The sequence below is a fragment of the Daktulosphaira vitifoliae genome, unplaced genomic scaffold (assembly GCF_025091365.1).
Source record: "Daktulosphaira vitifoliae isolate Bord-2020 unplaced genomic scaffold, ASM2509136v1 Scaffold_1, whole genome shotgun sequence".
Lineage (NCBI taxonomy): Eukaryota > Metazoa > Arthropoda > Insecta > Hemiptera > Phylloxeridae > Daktulosphaira > Daktulosphaira vitifoliae.
This window is the reverse complement of record NW_026099572.1, coordinates 82,818,588-82,835,122: the sequence shown is the minus strand read 5'-3', so window position 1 is coordinate 82,835,122 and position 16,535 is coordinate 82,818,588. Positions and strand designations below refer to the sequence as shown.

General features: G+C 30.3%; 2 protein-coding genes across 3 annotated transcripts; both read left to right on the top strand.

The window, feature by feature from the left end:
• The first annotated feature begins 5,529 nt into the window (after positions 1-5,529).
• On the top strand, positions 5,530-7,905 carry LOC126895914 (zinc finger MYM-type protein 1-like). Its single transcript, XM_050668244.1, has 3 exons — positions 5,530-6,352; positions 6,452-7,015; positions 7,163-7,905. The coding sequence occupies exons 1-3, from the start codon at positions 5,530-5,532 to the stop codon at positions 7,903-7,905; spliced, it is 2,130 nt and encodes a 709-aa protein (XP_050524201.1).
• Positions 7,906-9,195: 1,290 nt separating this feature from the next.
• Positions 9,196-15,250, top strand: LOC126894180 (general transcriptional corepressor trfA-like). 2 transcript variants are annotated; one of them, XM_050664995.1, is made up of 12 exons: positions 9,196-9,467; positions 9,941-10,141; positions 10,285-10,368; positions 10,435-10,587; positions 11,116-11,193; positions 11,290-11,335; positions 12,081-12,143; positions 12,622-12,842; positions 13,112-13,330; positions 13,566-13,979; positions 14,137-14,173; positions 14,953-15,079. In XM_050664995.1, exons 1-11 carry the CDS (start codon positions 9,309-9,311, stop codon positions 14,155-14,157), a joined length of 1,659 nt encoding a protein of 552 aa, XP_050520952.1. In that variant the 5' UTR covers positions 9,196-9,308; the 3' UTR covers positions 14,158-14,173; positions 14,953-15,079. The 2 variants fall into 2 exon arrangements, with proteins under 2 accessions (XP_050520952.1, XP_050520951.1); XM_050664994.1 differs by lacking the exon at positions 14,137-14,173 and having other exon boundaries at positions 9,198-9,467; positions 14,953-15,250.
• Positions 15,251-16,535: the final 1,285 nt, after the last annotated feature.

Sequence of the window (16,535 nt, the reverse complement as noted above, 5' to 3'; positions counted from 1 at the left end):
TCATGAAAGGAAACCAGTGTAAAAAAACCGTTACGGTTCCAGAAGGTTCGGATCCTTCAGGACCGGCTGGGAAGAGTGCTGTTACAGGCTCGACCCGGTCGTCATCTAGCGACTGCATTAACACCAGGGGGCGTTCGCGCCCAAGTAACTGTCGGAGGGTGTGCCAAGCAGGCACCCTCCAGTGACCTTCGGGTCACTGAGGTAACTGCTGGTGGTTTTACTATCACCGAGGAGATAGTGGACGATTGGGAAGGCGTGCGTGATCGCTTCCGCGACGATATGCCGCTGACCCAATCGGAGTTTACTCGATGGGTTGACTGGCTCTATTGCATGGAGGCTGTGGAGTTGACAACGGATTGTTTTCCGTCCGGCCAGTTCCGGACGGCTGAGGCGTTCCGGAGTTCAGTGTCCACTGTATTAGGGATGATCCCAGCCAGAGGGCTGAACTCATTGACGAGTGCATCTCCAGCCGCCGAGGGGAAGCCGCAGTGGAACGCCTCATAGGCGTGGCTCGGCTCGTCTCTTCGGAGCTATTATCCCGCTGCAGTGACAGCCGGGTGTTGAGAAGCATGGGGCGTGGGCTTCGACAAGCCGTGGACTTCATGGACTACACGGAACGCCTGGATAGTGAGGCGCACAAGAATCAGAAATCGTCGTCTCCCAATGCTGCTGCGTTAGTAGACGAGGACGAGGCGATGAGGACGGGCGACCGACCAGGTGGTGGAAAGGCAGAGCCGTCCCTTGGAGAAGGCACATCGACCCACCACCGGACAGACTCGCCGGTGCTAAGCCCATTGCCGGAGAATTCTCCTCCATTGCGTTATCCTGGTAAAAGGAGGGCGCCTCTGGGGGAAGAATACGAAAGTGACGACGAGGCCACGTTCGACGTCGGCCTCAACCATGTTGTTGCCCTTGCAAGAACGGCGGAAGTTGAGGGGAGTCTGATGAATGAGGTCCCAGATACCCACCTGGAGTATCTCATTCAGCAGATATCCCTCGCATGCCAGGCCCTCACTGAGTTGAGGAGCTCTGTGCAGCCTTGTCGGAAGAGGTGGCATGACCCGGCGGATGAGGCGACTGCCACGTCGGCCATGGTCGAAAGGGTAGGCGAGCAAGTGTCGGTGCTTCGAGGAGTTATCGACAAACGCCGAGGAATGGGCGTGCACAAAGAAGTGCAAACGGCCACGAAGCGACCAGAGGAGATCCTGGATGAGGAAAAAAGCAGGAGAGCGTCTCTGCGGCCCAGGATCCCTCAGGTAGCCCCATCGAATGAAAAGATGGGGGATGATCCACGGGCTCCGAAAGGAGCGATTCCGAAAACGGCTACGGAAAAGGCTACGCAAACTGATCACACGGTTAGCGTCGACGACCTGGGCATGGAGCCCGTCGGCGTGCTAGCTACACTGTGTGTGAGTGCGCCACACATCGTTCCGCCAGCCACCGCTGAGTTGGTCAAGCGGGTTAGAAAAAGGCGCAGGAAGAAGAGGTCGAAGAGCCGCAATGAGGAAGGGAAACCCGCTATGACAGACTCAGCGTCTCTGCCGCGTCCTCCTCCCCAGACTGCGACAGCTCCTGTGGCACCGCCGCCGGCTGCTTGGTCTGAGGTGGTTAGGCAGCGGAAGACGCCTAACACGATGGCGGACCCCCATCCGAACCCTGGGCTTCCAGCTATTACGCGGCCCGTAATTAAGGCGAGGGCACCGAAAACAGAGGCCGTTATTATTGGTCCTCTTAAAGAAGGCCAACAATATTCGGCCATCATAAAAAGGGTCATGACGAATATTGACCTTCAGGCACTGGGCGTTGTGGTCTGTGGTACCCGCAGAACCAAGTCGGGAGCAGTGCTCCTGGAGGTTCGGGGTACAGGGGCCCAGGCTGACCTGCTGGCCGCCAAGGTCAGAAAGACCCTGGACGGCATGGACGTCCGCGTACATCGCCCAGCGATGTCCGTGGCGTTCATGCTGTTGGATGTGGAGGAGTGAATAGTGGAAGAGGACGTCGTAGGGGAGTTGACCACTATCCTCTCAAAAGATAGAGTGACGGCACCCGTCGGTTCGGTATCAGTCCGACTTCACGGGAGCGGCAAGGGTCGCTTCGCGTGGTGCGAGGTTCCCATCAGGGCCTCGCAACCGCTGGTCGGACTGACCCGACTCAGGGTGGGTTGGAGCACGTGCCGGATCCGGGTCCCAAAGGACAAGGGTCCGCGCTGCTACAGGTGCCTCGAAAGGGGTCACGTGCAAACGGCCTGTAGCGGTCCGGACCGGACCGGGGCGTGCTTCACATGCAAAGGGGAGGGCCACCGGTCAAGGGACTGTCCCAAGAAGGTGGGAGGGCCGGAGAAGTCTTCATAAAGTATCTCCTGTCCTCCTCACTCTATTTGTGTGATATATATTTTGTGAATTATTATTTAAGCCAACCCTCGCGAAGTCCTGCCCTCACCTCCACGTGGTGCAGCCCGGGCAACGGATCCCACCTTTTGGGATCCGGCTAACGGGGGAGGCCACACCACGTTGTGAATCAGCTCTTGATTAATTTCGGGCTGATTCACAACGTGGTGGTGTGAATTTTAGACGGCGTGGGCCGCCCTGAAGCAATACCTCGCGGTAGTTCCAGGGCGGTCCACATCATGCCGGTGTGTGGAAAAAAAAAAGGCCGACCCCAAGTATTTAGGATTAAGGCGAGAAAAAGAAGAAGAACATATTTAAATGTAATACATACATGACATGTAGTAGTTGAATACATTCAACTTTTATTCAATGATTTTACTTACAGATAAGGCTTAGGATGCCTACGTTTAAAAATAACTATGAATACAAATTATAATTAATTATTATTAAATTATAATTAAGAATAAGATTTCCATTATTGTGTAATAAAGTGAATTGAAACTGCTCTGTTGTAAAATTATTTTACTCAAATGAACTATAATATTATTTTAAGTAATTAATTTTATTTCATGTAACTAATTTTAAATAAAATTAATGTCAAACTTGCAAATTGAGCTAAATTTATGGTAATAAATTAATTTTTTTTAATTATAAACTTTCACAAAAATCAACTTTAAACGATTAAAAAATAGGTTAAATATGTCATTTTCCTTATTTTTAATATATTAATAATCAAAATAAGTATTAATTTAAAACAATTTTTTTTTTGTTCTTAATTATTTTTTAGCTTCGATGTGAAGCTGAGAAGGTATTTTTTATATGTAAATACTTATTTTTTAATAATAAGTGTGATGGTGTCTCGTTACCATTATTGTGAGAATTATTTTAATAAAATACAGACAGCACATCCGCTTCTTGAGACTGATAAATTAACAAATAGTATTGATTGCCAAATTGGCAATAGTTCTAATTATTATAAAAACCCAATAGACCTGACCATCGTGGTCAGTCGACTCCAGTGCCTTGTGTCATTCATCAGTCTCAGTACTCGGTTGTCGCTGTCCGGCTTACTGCTTAAAGTAAAGTCTTTGTNTCTGCTTAAAGTAAAGTCTTTGTTAATTCCTTTTTAAACCTATCTACTCTCTTCCACAACATTTCAGAGTACTTGTGTCTTGCACTTCGTCTGCACCTTATACTCGGCTACCCCTTTCTCTCTTTGAAGTACTTGTGTCTTGCACTTCGTCTGCACCTCGTACTTTGTTATACTCCCTATCTGGTACGCCCAGTATTTGTGTCTTGCACTTCGTCTGCACCTCATACCTAGGTGTTACCCTTATTCCCTTCCTATAACAACAGCCTTTCGACACCCACAGCTAACCCGGAGTGTCAGCCGAGCACGGTGACTGCTGTACGACAACACGCACGTGAATACCTAGACAGCAGGCACCACATCCTCATCTAATTCTTCACAATAACGATTACATTTACGCTTTTATTTTATTGTGTTACGACATAAGTAATAATATAAAAACTCAGAAGTGATAGAAAAAGTCTAATTGCATATTTAGAACATTATGAAAAGTTGATTTAGAGAAGTATTCCTTGTAGTCCAGTGTATTTATTCATAAATAACAAAAAAATTTTATTAAAAAGTATTGCATCAATCCCTTTAAATATTTATACATGTTAAAAGTAAAAGAATATACAACTTTATTATTTTTATCATTTCTTCGTATAAATTGTATTATAAGTCAGTTAAATATGTATGTTGTCAATAAAAAGTAAAGATGAAGAGTGTCATTATTATGGCTAAAAGATGAATTATAAAAATTATTCATTTAATTAAATAATATGTAAATAAAACTATAAATATCAAAAGATTTTTATATGAAGGAATATAAATGGATGCCTATTTATGACCATAACTCCAATTCTGTTACGGTAACCAATAGTCAACGGTTAAGCGTCTTCTTTGGGCCTGTGCACGTGCCTAGTCAGATTTCCCATCAAGACACCAAAAGTATTTTCAATAAGCACAATGTAATAAAAAATGTTCAAATTTCTTTTTAGAAAAAATTTAAGAAGTATATCTCAACCCATTTAAGAATTTTATACATCTGTTGATACTGAGTAATAATAATATGATTTACCATGGACATGTAAAAAATTAAACTAGGGTTACCATAATTATTTTACTTTATTTCAAGTTGTTAAGTTTTTTCGAGTACAATTACTGTTTACAATATAGATTTTAACAAAACAAATAGATATTAGATAGTAAATAATAGTAATAATAATTTAATTTGTTAGTAATAATTCATTTTTTCATATTGATATACTGAAACATAGTACAATACGTTTAAGTAAGAAAAGAAACAAGTAAATGACAATACCTAAATATACTAGATATTGATAACCCAATGGACACATTTAAGACATACTAAAATCAATTATACTTTCAAAAAAAATTTTTAATTTTTAAATTATAAGATGATATTGCAAATCAAAATGTTCTTTAATATTTTGTATAGTACATTTTTCACCAATTACGTCTGGAAAGCAAGTACAATGCAGTGGCGCAACCAGGGGGGGTGTTTTGGGTGTCTGGACACCCCCCTTGGACCGTATTTTTTATTTAATAACTATTGAAAAGTGATCTATTTATATTAAATTTATAACATAAAAATCATAATATTGCAGTCTTCATAATGCAGACGATTTATCAGAACAAATGGTTTAAAATATTATTATGAAAGTCCATAATAATTTATGTATAAATTCAGAAATATTTATCTTGGTTAAAATAAGAATATTATTTGAATCTTGATGTAAACTATTTTTATTTTTATTATATTTAGAAATAATTTACATTATTCAGGTTCTTATCTTTTATGATAGGCAATTAGATATTGATGTAAATTTGTAATACGAAAACCGACCACGTGGCCATCTAAGTTATTATTAGTTTATATTAAGTCTAATAATATTGATAAATTAATAACATCAGTTGTCCGATATTTATTCTCAGTGTCGGTTCTTTGAGTTATCTACGTATTTGTGTGCATGTGCGATATAAGATATTATATAAACGTGATTAGGTTTTGTATTTCTAATCTTACAATATAATATACTGTTTCGTAAAATGAGTAAACGTGTTAATAAAAGTATAACTGACTTTTTTGCCAAAAAAGTACCGCGGCAGGAATTAAATACAAATAATGCGAAATTTTGTCCGGAAGATGATTTAAGCCAACAAATAGAAAATGTACATTGTCAGCACGATAATCTGCAGGTTAGTTTATTTGATATTGAATTATGTGTTGGTAAAAAGTTATCAAATAAAGAAAAAATAGATTTTTTTCAAAACACATGGACCCCAGAAAAAACATTTATTTTCCCAACAACAGAATTTAAAAACAAAAAAAAATTGAAGTTTCAATTTAGTTGGTTGGAGAAATGGATTTGGTTGGCGTATTCACATAAAGAAGACGGCGCGTATTGCAAGTATTGTGTTATATTTAATAAAACGGAAGGAGGTTCTCAGGTTTTGGGTAATTTTAGTCTTAAGCCTTTTAAAATTTGGTATAAAGCAATAGAAAAATTTAATATTCACGAAAAGTGTAATTATCACCTCAAAGCAGTTGAAGAGTATCAGAACATTGTTGCTATTGAAGCTGGAAAACAAGATTCAATAGATTTACAATTAAATAAAGCTTCTAAAATGCAGAAAGAATTGAATAGAAAAATAATTATTCCAGTAATCGAATCTGTGGTTTTTTGCGGAAGACAGGGAATTGCCTTACGCGGACATCGGGATTTTGGAATGCTAACGACGGAAAACCCAATAGAAAATGACGGTAACTTTAGAGCTTTAATGCGATTTCATATGAATGCGACAAAGTTGTCTGGTGATGAATCTTACGAATTGGCAAGAACAAATTGTGCAAAAAACGCGCAGTATACAAGTTGGAAGATTCAAAACGAAATTATCAGTTCTTGTCATGATATTATTTTATTTAAAATCATTGATGAAATCAATAATAGTAAATGTTTTTCGGTAATAGCTGACGAAACGGCAGACGTGGCTGGCATTGAACAATTTTCGTTATGTGTTCGTTATTTTGATTCTAAAAGTAAAATAATAAAAGAACAATTTTTAAAATTTGTACCTGTTATGGACTTAAGTGGAAGCGCACTTGCAAGTATAATTATTAAAGAACTTACTGACATGAAAATTGAAATGCAGTACATCAGAGGACAGGGTTATGATGGAGCTGCATCGATGAGTGGGAGATTCAATGGTGTACAATCATGCATAAAAAAAGAATATAAAACTGCTATATATGTTCATTGCAGTGCGCACAGTTTAAATTTAGCTATAACTTATGCTTGCGGTGTACAATCCATTCGAAATACTATGGGTACAATCGAAAAAGTTTTCGTATTTTTAAATACTCCAAAAAGACAAGCTGCATTTTCAAAACATGTCAAAGAACTGAATCAAGAAAATACTCATAAAGAAAAACTAAAACGATTATGTATGACAAGATGGGTTGAAAGGCATGACTCAGTAGAAGTGTTTGATCAACTTCTTCCTGCTGTCCATTCGTGTTTAGAAGAAATGACTAGTTGGGCAGACAACGAAACATCTACTAAAGCTCATATATTATTATTAGCTTTAAAAAATTGTGAATTTAATGTAAGTCTTATTGTTTTAAAAAAAATATTTCGGTATACTGTATCTTTATGCAAATACTTACAAAAACCTGACATAGATCTTATTCAAGCTCTAGAATATGTCAACAATGTGATACTTCAAATAAATTCAATTAGGAATAATGTCGATGAAGAGTTCTTAGAATGTTTTGAAGAACTTCAAAGTAAATCAAATGATTTAGATTTTGAGATAAAAATTCCAAGAATTACAAAAAGACACACTTATAGTCAGAATACTCCCAATAATACAGTTCAAGATTATTTTAAAGTTTTTTTATTTATACCTTTTTTAGATACATTTATTAGTCAGTTAAATGACAGATTTATTAATCATAATGAAATTATTCAAGGTTTTCAATTGCTTTTCCCGATTGCACCTCTTACTGAACAACAAGAAAAATTAATAAAAAATTTGGCGGAATTTTATGCTAACGATGTAGAAAATTCATCAAATGTTTTAGCTGAAGTAAAAATTTGGCATCATCAAGTTTTTAAATTACGTGTCGAAACCAATTTAAAAATGGTTACTGCTATTGAAGTAATTAGTAATTGCAATATTGATCTATATCCCAACGTGTATAAATTGTTGAAAATTCTTTTAACGTTACCTGTAACTTCATGTGAAGCTGAAAGGTCATTTTCAACTCTAAAAAGAGTTAAAACTTATCTCAGAAACTCTATATCAGCATTTAGACTTAATGGATTAGCAGCTTTGAATATTCACCGCGAAATTACAGTTACTACAGATGAAATTATTAAACAGTTAAGTGAGAAAAAAAGACGATTAGATTTTGTAATATAAAATGTTTTTAAAAATTGATTGTAATTTTTATTAAAGTAGTTATATTTATAATTATTTATAAATATGTAACAAAACATAATATTTTTAAGCTCTGAAACAAACATTTGAAAATATATATATATTTTTTAAGATTTATATCTGTGATATTATGCATTTTTAGTTTATCAAAAACTCGATACCAGAGACGTATTTTGAAATATGTTACGGGGTAAGGTATTTTAATGAGGCAGACACCCCCCTCAAAATAATCCTAGTTGCGCTACTGGTACAATGTAATGTATCTTGACTTCAGATTTTGCATTTAGTAAAACTATGAAAATCGCCATGTCCTTTAATACAAAATAGTCTTATAAAATTTACCTTTTAGCCTCATTAGAATTCTTTTATCGCATAAGACACCAGACGCTTCTCTCTACTTCAACCACCCGCACTTAAACCTATGTCTTACATCATCGTCAATACCACAGTTCGTTTGCACAACTGAAAACTAAAAAACATAACTGAAAACAACTAAATACTTTAGTATTAAGCTAAATCTGTAAAAATGGAGACTAAAAAAGACCAAATGCTTGTATATGATACTTTTAAAGGAAAAATTAAAAAAAAGACTAGTAGATGAATAGAAACCACGAGAGTGGCTTACAATTTGGAGTTTGTAGGGGCTATGCTCTTTTAAAAGTCAAGTTAGCTCTTCCTCGAAAATTCTAAAAAAATCTCAAACTTTATAATATTAAGTTTATATTAAATATTTTTTTATAGTATCTTATTATTAATAAGACATTGAAAAATTAGCCAATGCTAGAAAAATTATTTGACGATGTCCGTTTTTCAAAGAAAATGTTTTAAATGAAAAAACTCAGGGACATTATTCTGGTGAAATTATTGACAAATAAATAAATATTTAGAGATAGAAAGTTAATTTAAAAAATGTCACGTAAATTATTCCTAAGGAGATTTAACTGTGAGTTTAGAGCTTATATCCAAAAATATAAGTTTAATGGACAACTTTTAAATTTATTTAAAAAATGTACAATTATTAACAAAATATATATTAGAGTGCCATGTTAGAGACTGTTAGTAATAGTAATGCCCTATTAAGGCATTCTAGTATACATCATGATTTACAGAAAATTATCTCATTTATAATATAAAAACCTTGAATAAATCTATCTTTAATGTTACATTTATAAGTCAATTATGGTAAGCTAAGGTTGAAATAATAAAAAATTTTTATGAACCGCGGTAATATTCATTATCAACTATTCTAATCAGTTAAAAAAGCGGTTGGAATCATTTAAAAGGCGAAACTCGAATCTTATATACGTAACAATATTTTGATATATTTAATGTTAATTTAAATGTTTTTTATTTATAATTTATGGTAACCTTTTTAAAGTTTAAAAATGAATTTGAATGTTAATGGAATTAGTAATGATGCCATTATAAATTATTTTGATACTATAATTCAGCAAGAAAGTCTTAAATTAAAAAAAGACAAAGAAAACTTACGAATAAATAAGAATGAAAGCAAAGAAATAATGAATGAAAATAATAACTCTCAAGTAATTATTAAAATTAGTTGAAATGTAAAAAGAAAAATGTATGACCTAATATTTATTTTATTTGTTTTTTATTAAGTTTATAATATATTCACGAAACTATCTTGTTCCAAAATAATTTTTACACCTAATATACTTAAAATATCTTTCAGTTTGTATGTCAAGTATATTTTTTCTTTTGTATAAAAATGAAATGAGATCATTGTCTGACTCATTTTAACTATTAAAAAAAACATACTTAAAAAGAAGCCTGTAACTAATGCCTAGTTATTATTTTATTATTCATGAGAAATTTTTGTGTGTTAATTAATTCATAAAGAAATTATTCTTTTAGCTGTTAGACTTTTTAAGAACATTTAAAGTTTTTAAATTGTTTTTCTTATTAGTAAAATTTTCTAATAAGAAAAACAACAATCAGAAGATTTTCATTTTATCAATTAAATAATTTATACTTTGTTATTATTTTTATATTAAAGGTTTCATACTCTCAAAATTCCCATCAATCCTACTTACCAAAAACAAATAACTTACGAGAAAGAGATGTTGAAATTGAACGTCTAGCAAATTTATTCACTCAATCACCTAGTTATTTCAATTCATATAATAATAATAATAACAATATTGATTTTAAACACAATGAAGAACTATTAAAGAAAACACCTGTTCTTACTCACAATGTAAATATTTAGAACTATCATAAGTATTATTGTAATTTAGAGTGATACTTTATACAATTTAAACTTAAAATAATGTATTAAATATTTGTAATTATCAGTTTTATCCTTTTATTTTATAATGAAATGTTTTATCTTTAATTTAGAATTCAAATGTATTAAAAAATCAGATCACTAAAAATTTATCAAACATTGAAAGTCAAGAATATATCTTCTCTATTGCTCCCGAAGTATATCAAAATCATAATTCTTTATATAAAAGAAATTAAGTACAAAAAATTTTTTATTTCATTTAGATAAGGAAAAATGTGCGATTTGGAGAATTTTCTCCACATAATCCAGCTAATCAAATAAATGCAAAACCATTTTTAGGAATTGGAGAATATGATAACAAAAGAAAACAATTGTTTGAACAATCGAAAAACGAATATATAGAATACTTAGCTAATGTAAGAAAAATGTTGAAATAGATTTTTAAAAATTTACATTTTTGCTTTTAGAAGGTGAAGTTGAAAATAGTACTTAATGCTAAACACCATTTCTTAATCATTTTTTTTTCTAAGTTCATTCCATGAATTCTGGTTTAACTACTCAATTTCTTGAGATATATGTAGCATGAAACTATGTGTAATTCAATTTAACATAAGTACATCCTAAAATGGTTCCTTGTAATTTATTGAACAAAACTTCTTTCACTTCTTTTTAAGTTTTATATCTAAAAAACTCAAAAACTAATTTATATTTGTTAGAGAAGACGAAAAGACCTGCATATTTTGGTAGAATAAAATTAAACATTTGCACTTGCACACTGAGACATAACAAGTTCCTGATTAAACTAAATAAAAAACTTAACTAATAATAAAGAATTTAAGAATCCATAATACCCTTTTCCCACTAAAATTAAATTAAATTGTATCTTTTTTTTAAATTAATACAATTTATTTTTATAATTAAATTATTGTTACATTTATTTTTAGGCTAAGCAGAATAAATCTACTATAAAATTGCCACAAAGCCAACCGTTTTCTTGTGAAAAAACTGTTAAAGCTACAATGGTATTAAAATTGTTACTTAAAAAATTAAATTTAAATTTAAATTTAAAATTAATTAAAACTATTAAATTAATAATTATTGTGTCTGAATTGTTGTAGGAAGAAGATAAAAGATCTGAAAAAATAGATGAGTATAACAAAACAAGTATGTATTAAACAAATATATCTTGATATAATTTTTTTTTTAATGAAAAAATATAATAATAAATGTGTTGTATCAAAAAACCATAATAAAAGTATTAAATTAAAATTAAAAATTATAATATATAGCAAATTTAATAATAGATATTTTATTATACTAATTCCCAGTGATGTTTGACCTGATAAGATAAGTGAGACACTATCCCACTAAATAGTTACCACACTGTTATGTTTTTAAACATAAAAAAAAATTAATGTCATTCAAAATATAAAGATAGATTTCTGCCATAACAAAAATTATGTTATTTTTTACTTAAAATTTAATATATAACTTTAATATCTAGATCATTGGTGTGTGTATAATAGTAGCATAGGTGCTTTTGCTGTCCCTAACTGATCTAGTTTAATTTAATCAGGCTGTTTACATTTTATATTCAATATGCAAATTTCTGTAGAATTTAAAGAAGATTATAAAATTGGTTTTAAGAGTTAATTCCTGACAAGTCTTATAATCTTCCATAAAATATAAGCTCTTTAAGAAGGGTCATGGGCTAGTACAAAGTTTTACTGCCCTAATTTGAATTTCTGCACACAACTATGGTCCAAAATGGGTTATTTTTATCCTTAGTTTATACTTGTTAAGGCAAGATTGTATGGACATCAATGCAAGATAATCAAAAAATGTTTGTATTAATTATACTGTATTTCTTTGTGGATTTAAATCATGCAAATATTTATTATTATTTTAGTTGATGATTTAACAGAATTAACAAAACGAGCACCATTTATTGATGGTTCTGAATCATGCATTAGTAAGTTATTACATTTAAATGATAATTTCTTTTTAAATTATTTTAAAACAATCAAACTATTAATGAATATGTATTTTTTGTACCTTATATGATATACATATATGATATTAACAATTTTTTTTACAAAATAGACATATAAATTATTTTTTAAATATTATTCGTTAAGATTTATATTCAAATTTAAGTACACCTTGTTTAATTGAATGCACTAATAGCGAGTTTTTTTTTTTTCATTAATACAAAAAATATTAGATTTCTACATCTGATAGAACTCTAAAAAAAATTATCTTTTCTATTTTGGTAAATTCTGCATACTTAAAATGTTCACATTATTTGATATTTTTAATTGTATAAAACTAGTTAAATTATTATTTACTAAACCCAGAAAAATAGCCTAATGTTTACTCTAAAGCAACACCATATTTTAGCTTATTCTTGTTCTTATGATTAAAATAATGCATATATAATATCATTTTAGTAACTGAAGATGAACTCATTAAATCAAACAAAACCAAACAAGAAATATACAGACTAGAACTTGATAAGCAAATAGAGGAAAAAAAAATGTTGGAACAAGCAAAATTACAAAAACAAATAATGGAAGATGCGGCAATTGAAAAAGAAGCAAGAGAAAGAGATGAAAAATTAAAAAAAGAGTATGAAAGAGAAATGCAAGAAAGAGCATTATTTCAAATTCATGTAAAATATTTTAAATTATATTACATCAACTCTACTAATAATTTATTTAAACATATCATTACTTTATACATGAATTATAACATACAAAATATGAAAAAATCTGCAAAGAAAAAATGTCCAACTATACATTTTTCAACAATCTATTAATTTAATCTTTGTAAAGTTAATTAAAAAAATTTATATTTTATCCCGTCACTTTTAGATATAATGAACTAATTATTAAATATTATGAAATCAACTTATTCTTAATTTTTAAATTTATATTTCAGAAAAGAATGGTTCAAGAAAAATTAAAAGATGATTTATTAGAAAAACAAAAATCATGTGAAAATAAAAATATTAATTTTTCAAAACCAGTAGAATTTAATGAAAAAGACTGCATAAATACATATTCTTCGGATTACAACAATAAGCAGTTTGAATATTTACATCAAAATTCATTTGATGAAGTGCCTTTACCAACTACCCGCAATTTACCACTGAGAAAAGTAATAATTGTCAAACATATTTAAAAGTATTTCAACTTTCTTCTAATATTTAAAAAAAAAAAAAAAAGATTTTAATAATTTTATATAAGTATAACTATTTTTGTTTTTACTACTAATTATGTATTCATATAGTTAACACAAAAAAAAATTCTTTTTATTTTTGTTTGTGAATTATTTAACATATCTTTAGAAAATATAACTTTTTAAAATATTATTTTTATGAATGATTTTTAAGGTGATATACAAAGATACTGATGCAAAATTTGTAGAATTGTTTCAAAGTGATAATATTTCTGTAAATAAAAAAGATACTATTGAAAACTCATGCATAAATCAGAATAGAAGTCCTCCTTTAGTAAGACCTAGAATGAGAGTTGGTAAAAATGCCATACGACTACCAAAAGAACCCCCATCTTATATCACAATGGCTAAAAACAAACCATCACATGTCTCATTTGCAGATGACACATTGTTAAACAACAATTTTAGTTGTTATAGTCCTAAAAACTGCAATCCTAATGCTTTATTATCATCAAAACAATCTTTAATTATTGACTCACCACACACTCTTGCACTAGCTGGAACAGAAGATGTCAAAGAAAATAAGTGTACTTCATCTGAACTTGATGAAGCAACAATTAAATATCCGGTAATAATAATCTACATTGTAAAATAACCATAGTTGTCTTTATACTATCTGTGGGGTAATTATTTTAAGCATTACTTTCTTTCAATTTGTATAAAAATTTATTTATTATGTCTTTTTTTGTTGTCGTGGTTTCTAATTAAATCTAATTTACTCATAGAATGATTCAAAATTTTATTGAGGCTATCACAAATAAGGTAAGTAATTAAATGGAATTGTGTTAGATGTATAAAAATTGTATCATTTTGAACTGTAAAATTAAACACATTATTTTTATGTTCATAATAAACAAAAACTAGATTTTTATTATAGTAAAATGAAGGTTTTAAAGTTTCATAAAATATTTCAAGTAAAAAATATGCTTTTATAAATTGATTAAAAGTTGGCATAGGTCAGTTATTTATAAAGTTTTAAGTTGAACAAATATAATAAAATAGGAAATTAAATTATAGATTTCCACTTAACATTCAAAAGTCACCCATAAAATCCAATACTAAATCATTATTTCCACAATAAACTTCATATTTATCAAGATTCGTGTGTACAGATAAAACTTTATTTATGAAAACATAATTTTTAAATTAAAATATTGTAAATAGTATCCATAATATATTATATTTTATATTTTTCATAATTTCAATGAAGTATTTTATATGAAGTAAAATTATTAATTCTGAAGTATTTAACATTTAAAATCCTAGATTTATTACAGTATTTTTTTACTTTTGTTTCTGAATCCCACCTTAAATATTTTATTTATAATATAAATAAAATTGTTAACAAAATGTAATATATTTTGTTGTCACATTAAGCAGAAGTATTTATGAATTTAAACTTGTATTAGTTTCACATTTTCTATCTAATATAATTTAAATTGTCTCTTGTTGCATTGTTTTACATTATTAAGTTAAATTTAAAAATTTATCAAATTGAAATAAAATTATTACTTTGATAATTTAATTTTTTTTTTTTTAAGGTATCAGAATCAATAGAAGTAGAATCTATTAACAAATTTAGTGATAATGATTTACTGTATAACTTAGAAGACATAAGAAGACAAATGAAAATAGATCATCTAAATATGGAAAAAAAACTTAAAATGATAAATTAATTGAACCAAATTGATTAGCAAAAAATATGTATTGTTTTTAGTATAAAATGGCACTTTTTTACTTATTAAAATGATTAGTATTATTAAATTTTAATTATGTTTAGTATATTTATATTTTTTTAACACTTGAAATTATTATACTTCAATGATTTTACTACTCAGTAATTACAATACTACAATAAATATTTATATTGAATAAAATATAAGTATTCATTTATTTAATACCATGGATGATGTTAGAATAACTACAGCCGTGTTAAATCCGACGGATTTAGTACTTTAGCAGATTTAGGCAGACCTAATTGATTACCTGGCATAATTTGTCTTTTTATCAATTTATGTCTTACACAATGAAGTGACAAGGGGAGGATAAAGATTGGAAATATCACAAAGAAAATAATCAAAATTATTAAATATAAGTGCTTGAGATTATACGAGAGAAACACGTAATTTTGTTAATATATTTTTAAATATTAGATATTAGGACGATTTTTTACATCATAGGGACATAATTAAAAGCAATCAGCTATAGAGCCGCCTCTAAGTATAACTAAGTTGTTTAGTGTGTCGTAAGAACCGATTCTCAAATCATGTTTGTTATTATTAAGAAGGTTATTATAAAAAAAACCCAGCACAGGGGGGTCGCGGCACAGTCGTGACGTGGCATAGATGGATCAAGTATAATGATATCTGACAGTGATTAAAATCACTATAAAAAAAAAACGCTTCGATGCAAATCTTTAGATAGTGTTTAATTTTAAAAAATTGGTGGATTATTCCAAAAGCTTCATAAACTGCTAGTTCCTTATTAATATCCTGATTAAGATAAAGTATGTCGAATGAAAAAGGGATTATTAAAAAATAGTATTTCCCATAAAAAAATTATATTGATCAATACACTTTTCAATAAGTTATAGCATTATAAAGTTAAAAATGTAAAAAATAAAATTGAGAATTTTCACACAATAATAGCATTTGGTAGCCATTTTCACCGTGAAGACAAAATAAAGTCCGAAATTTTTTTTTTCCATAATAAAGTATATTACATTAGCTTTAATTTAAGATATATATAAAAGTGTCAGACTTTCCGGAACACTTTCAAAATTTAAGTTGAAAAAGTCAATTTTTTGTGAAAAAGTTGTCATTTTGAATCCCCCCCTGTAGGCAGGTAAAAAGTCAGATTTATAAAAAAAATATACCAAATGATAGGTAAAGACATCATGCATCTACAAAAAAAAGAATTATATTGATCCATACATCTTTCGAGAAGTTATAGCATTATAAAGTTAAAAATATAAAAAAGAATTTTTTTACAAAAATCGTATTTTTTTTATAAACTTTGATGTCTGTTTTCACCGTGAAGATAAAATAAAGTCCGAAATTTTTTTTTACCATTATAAAGTATATTACATTAGCTTTAATTTAAGATATATATAAAAGTGTCAGAC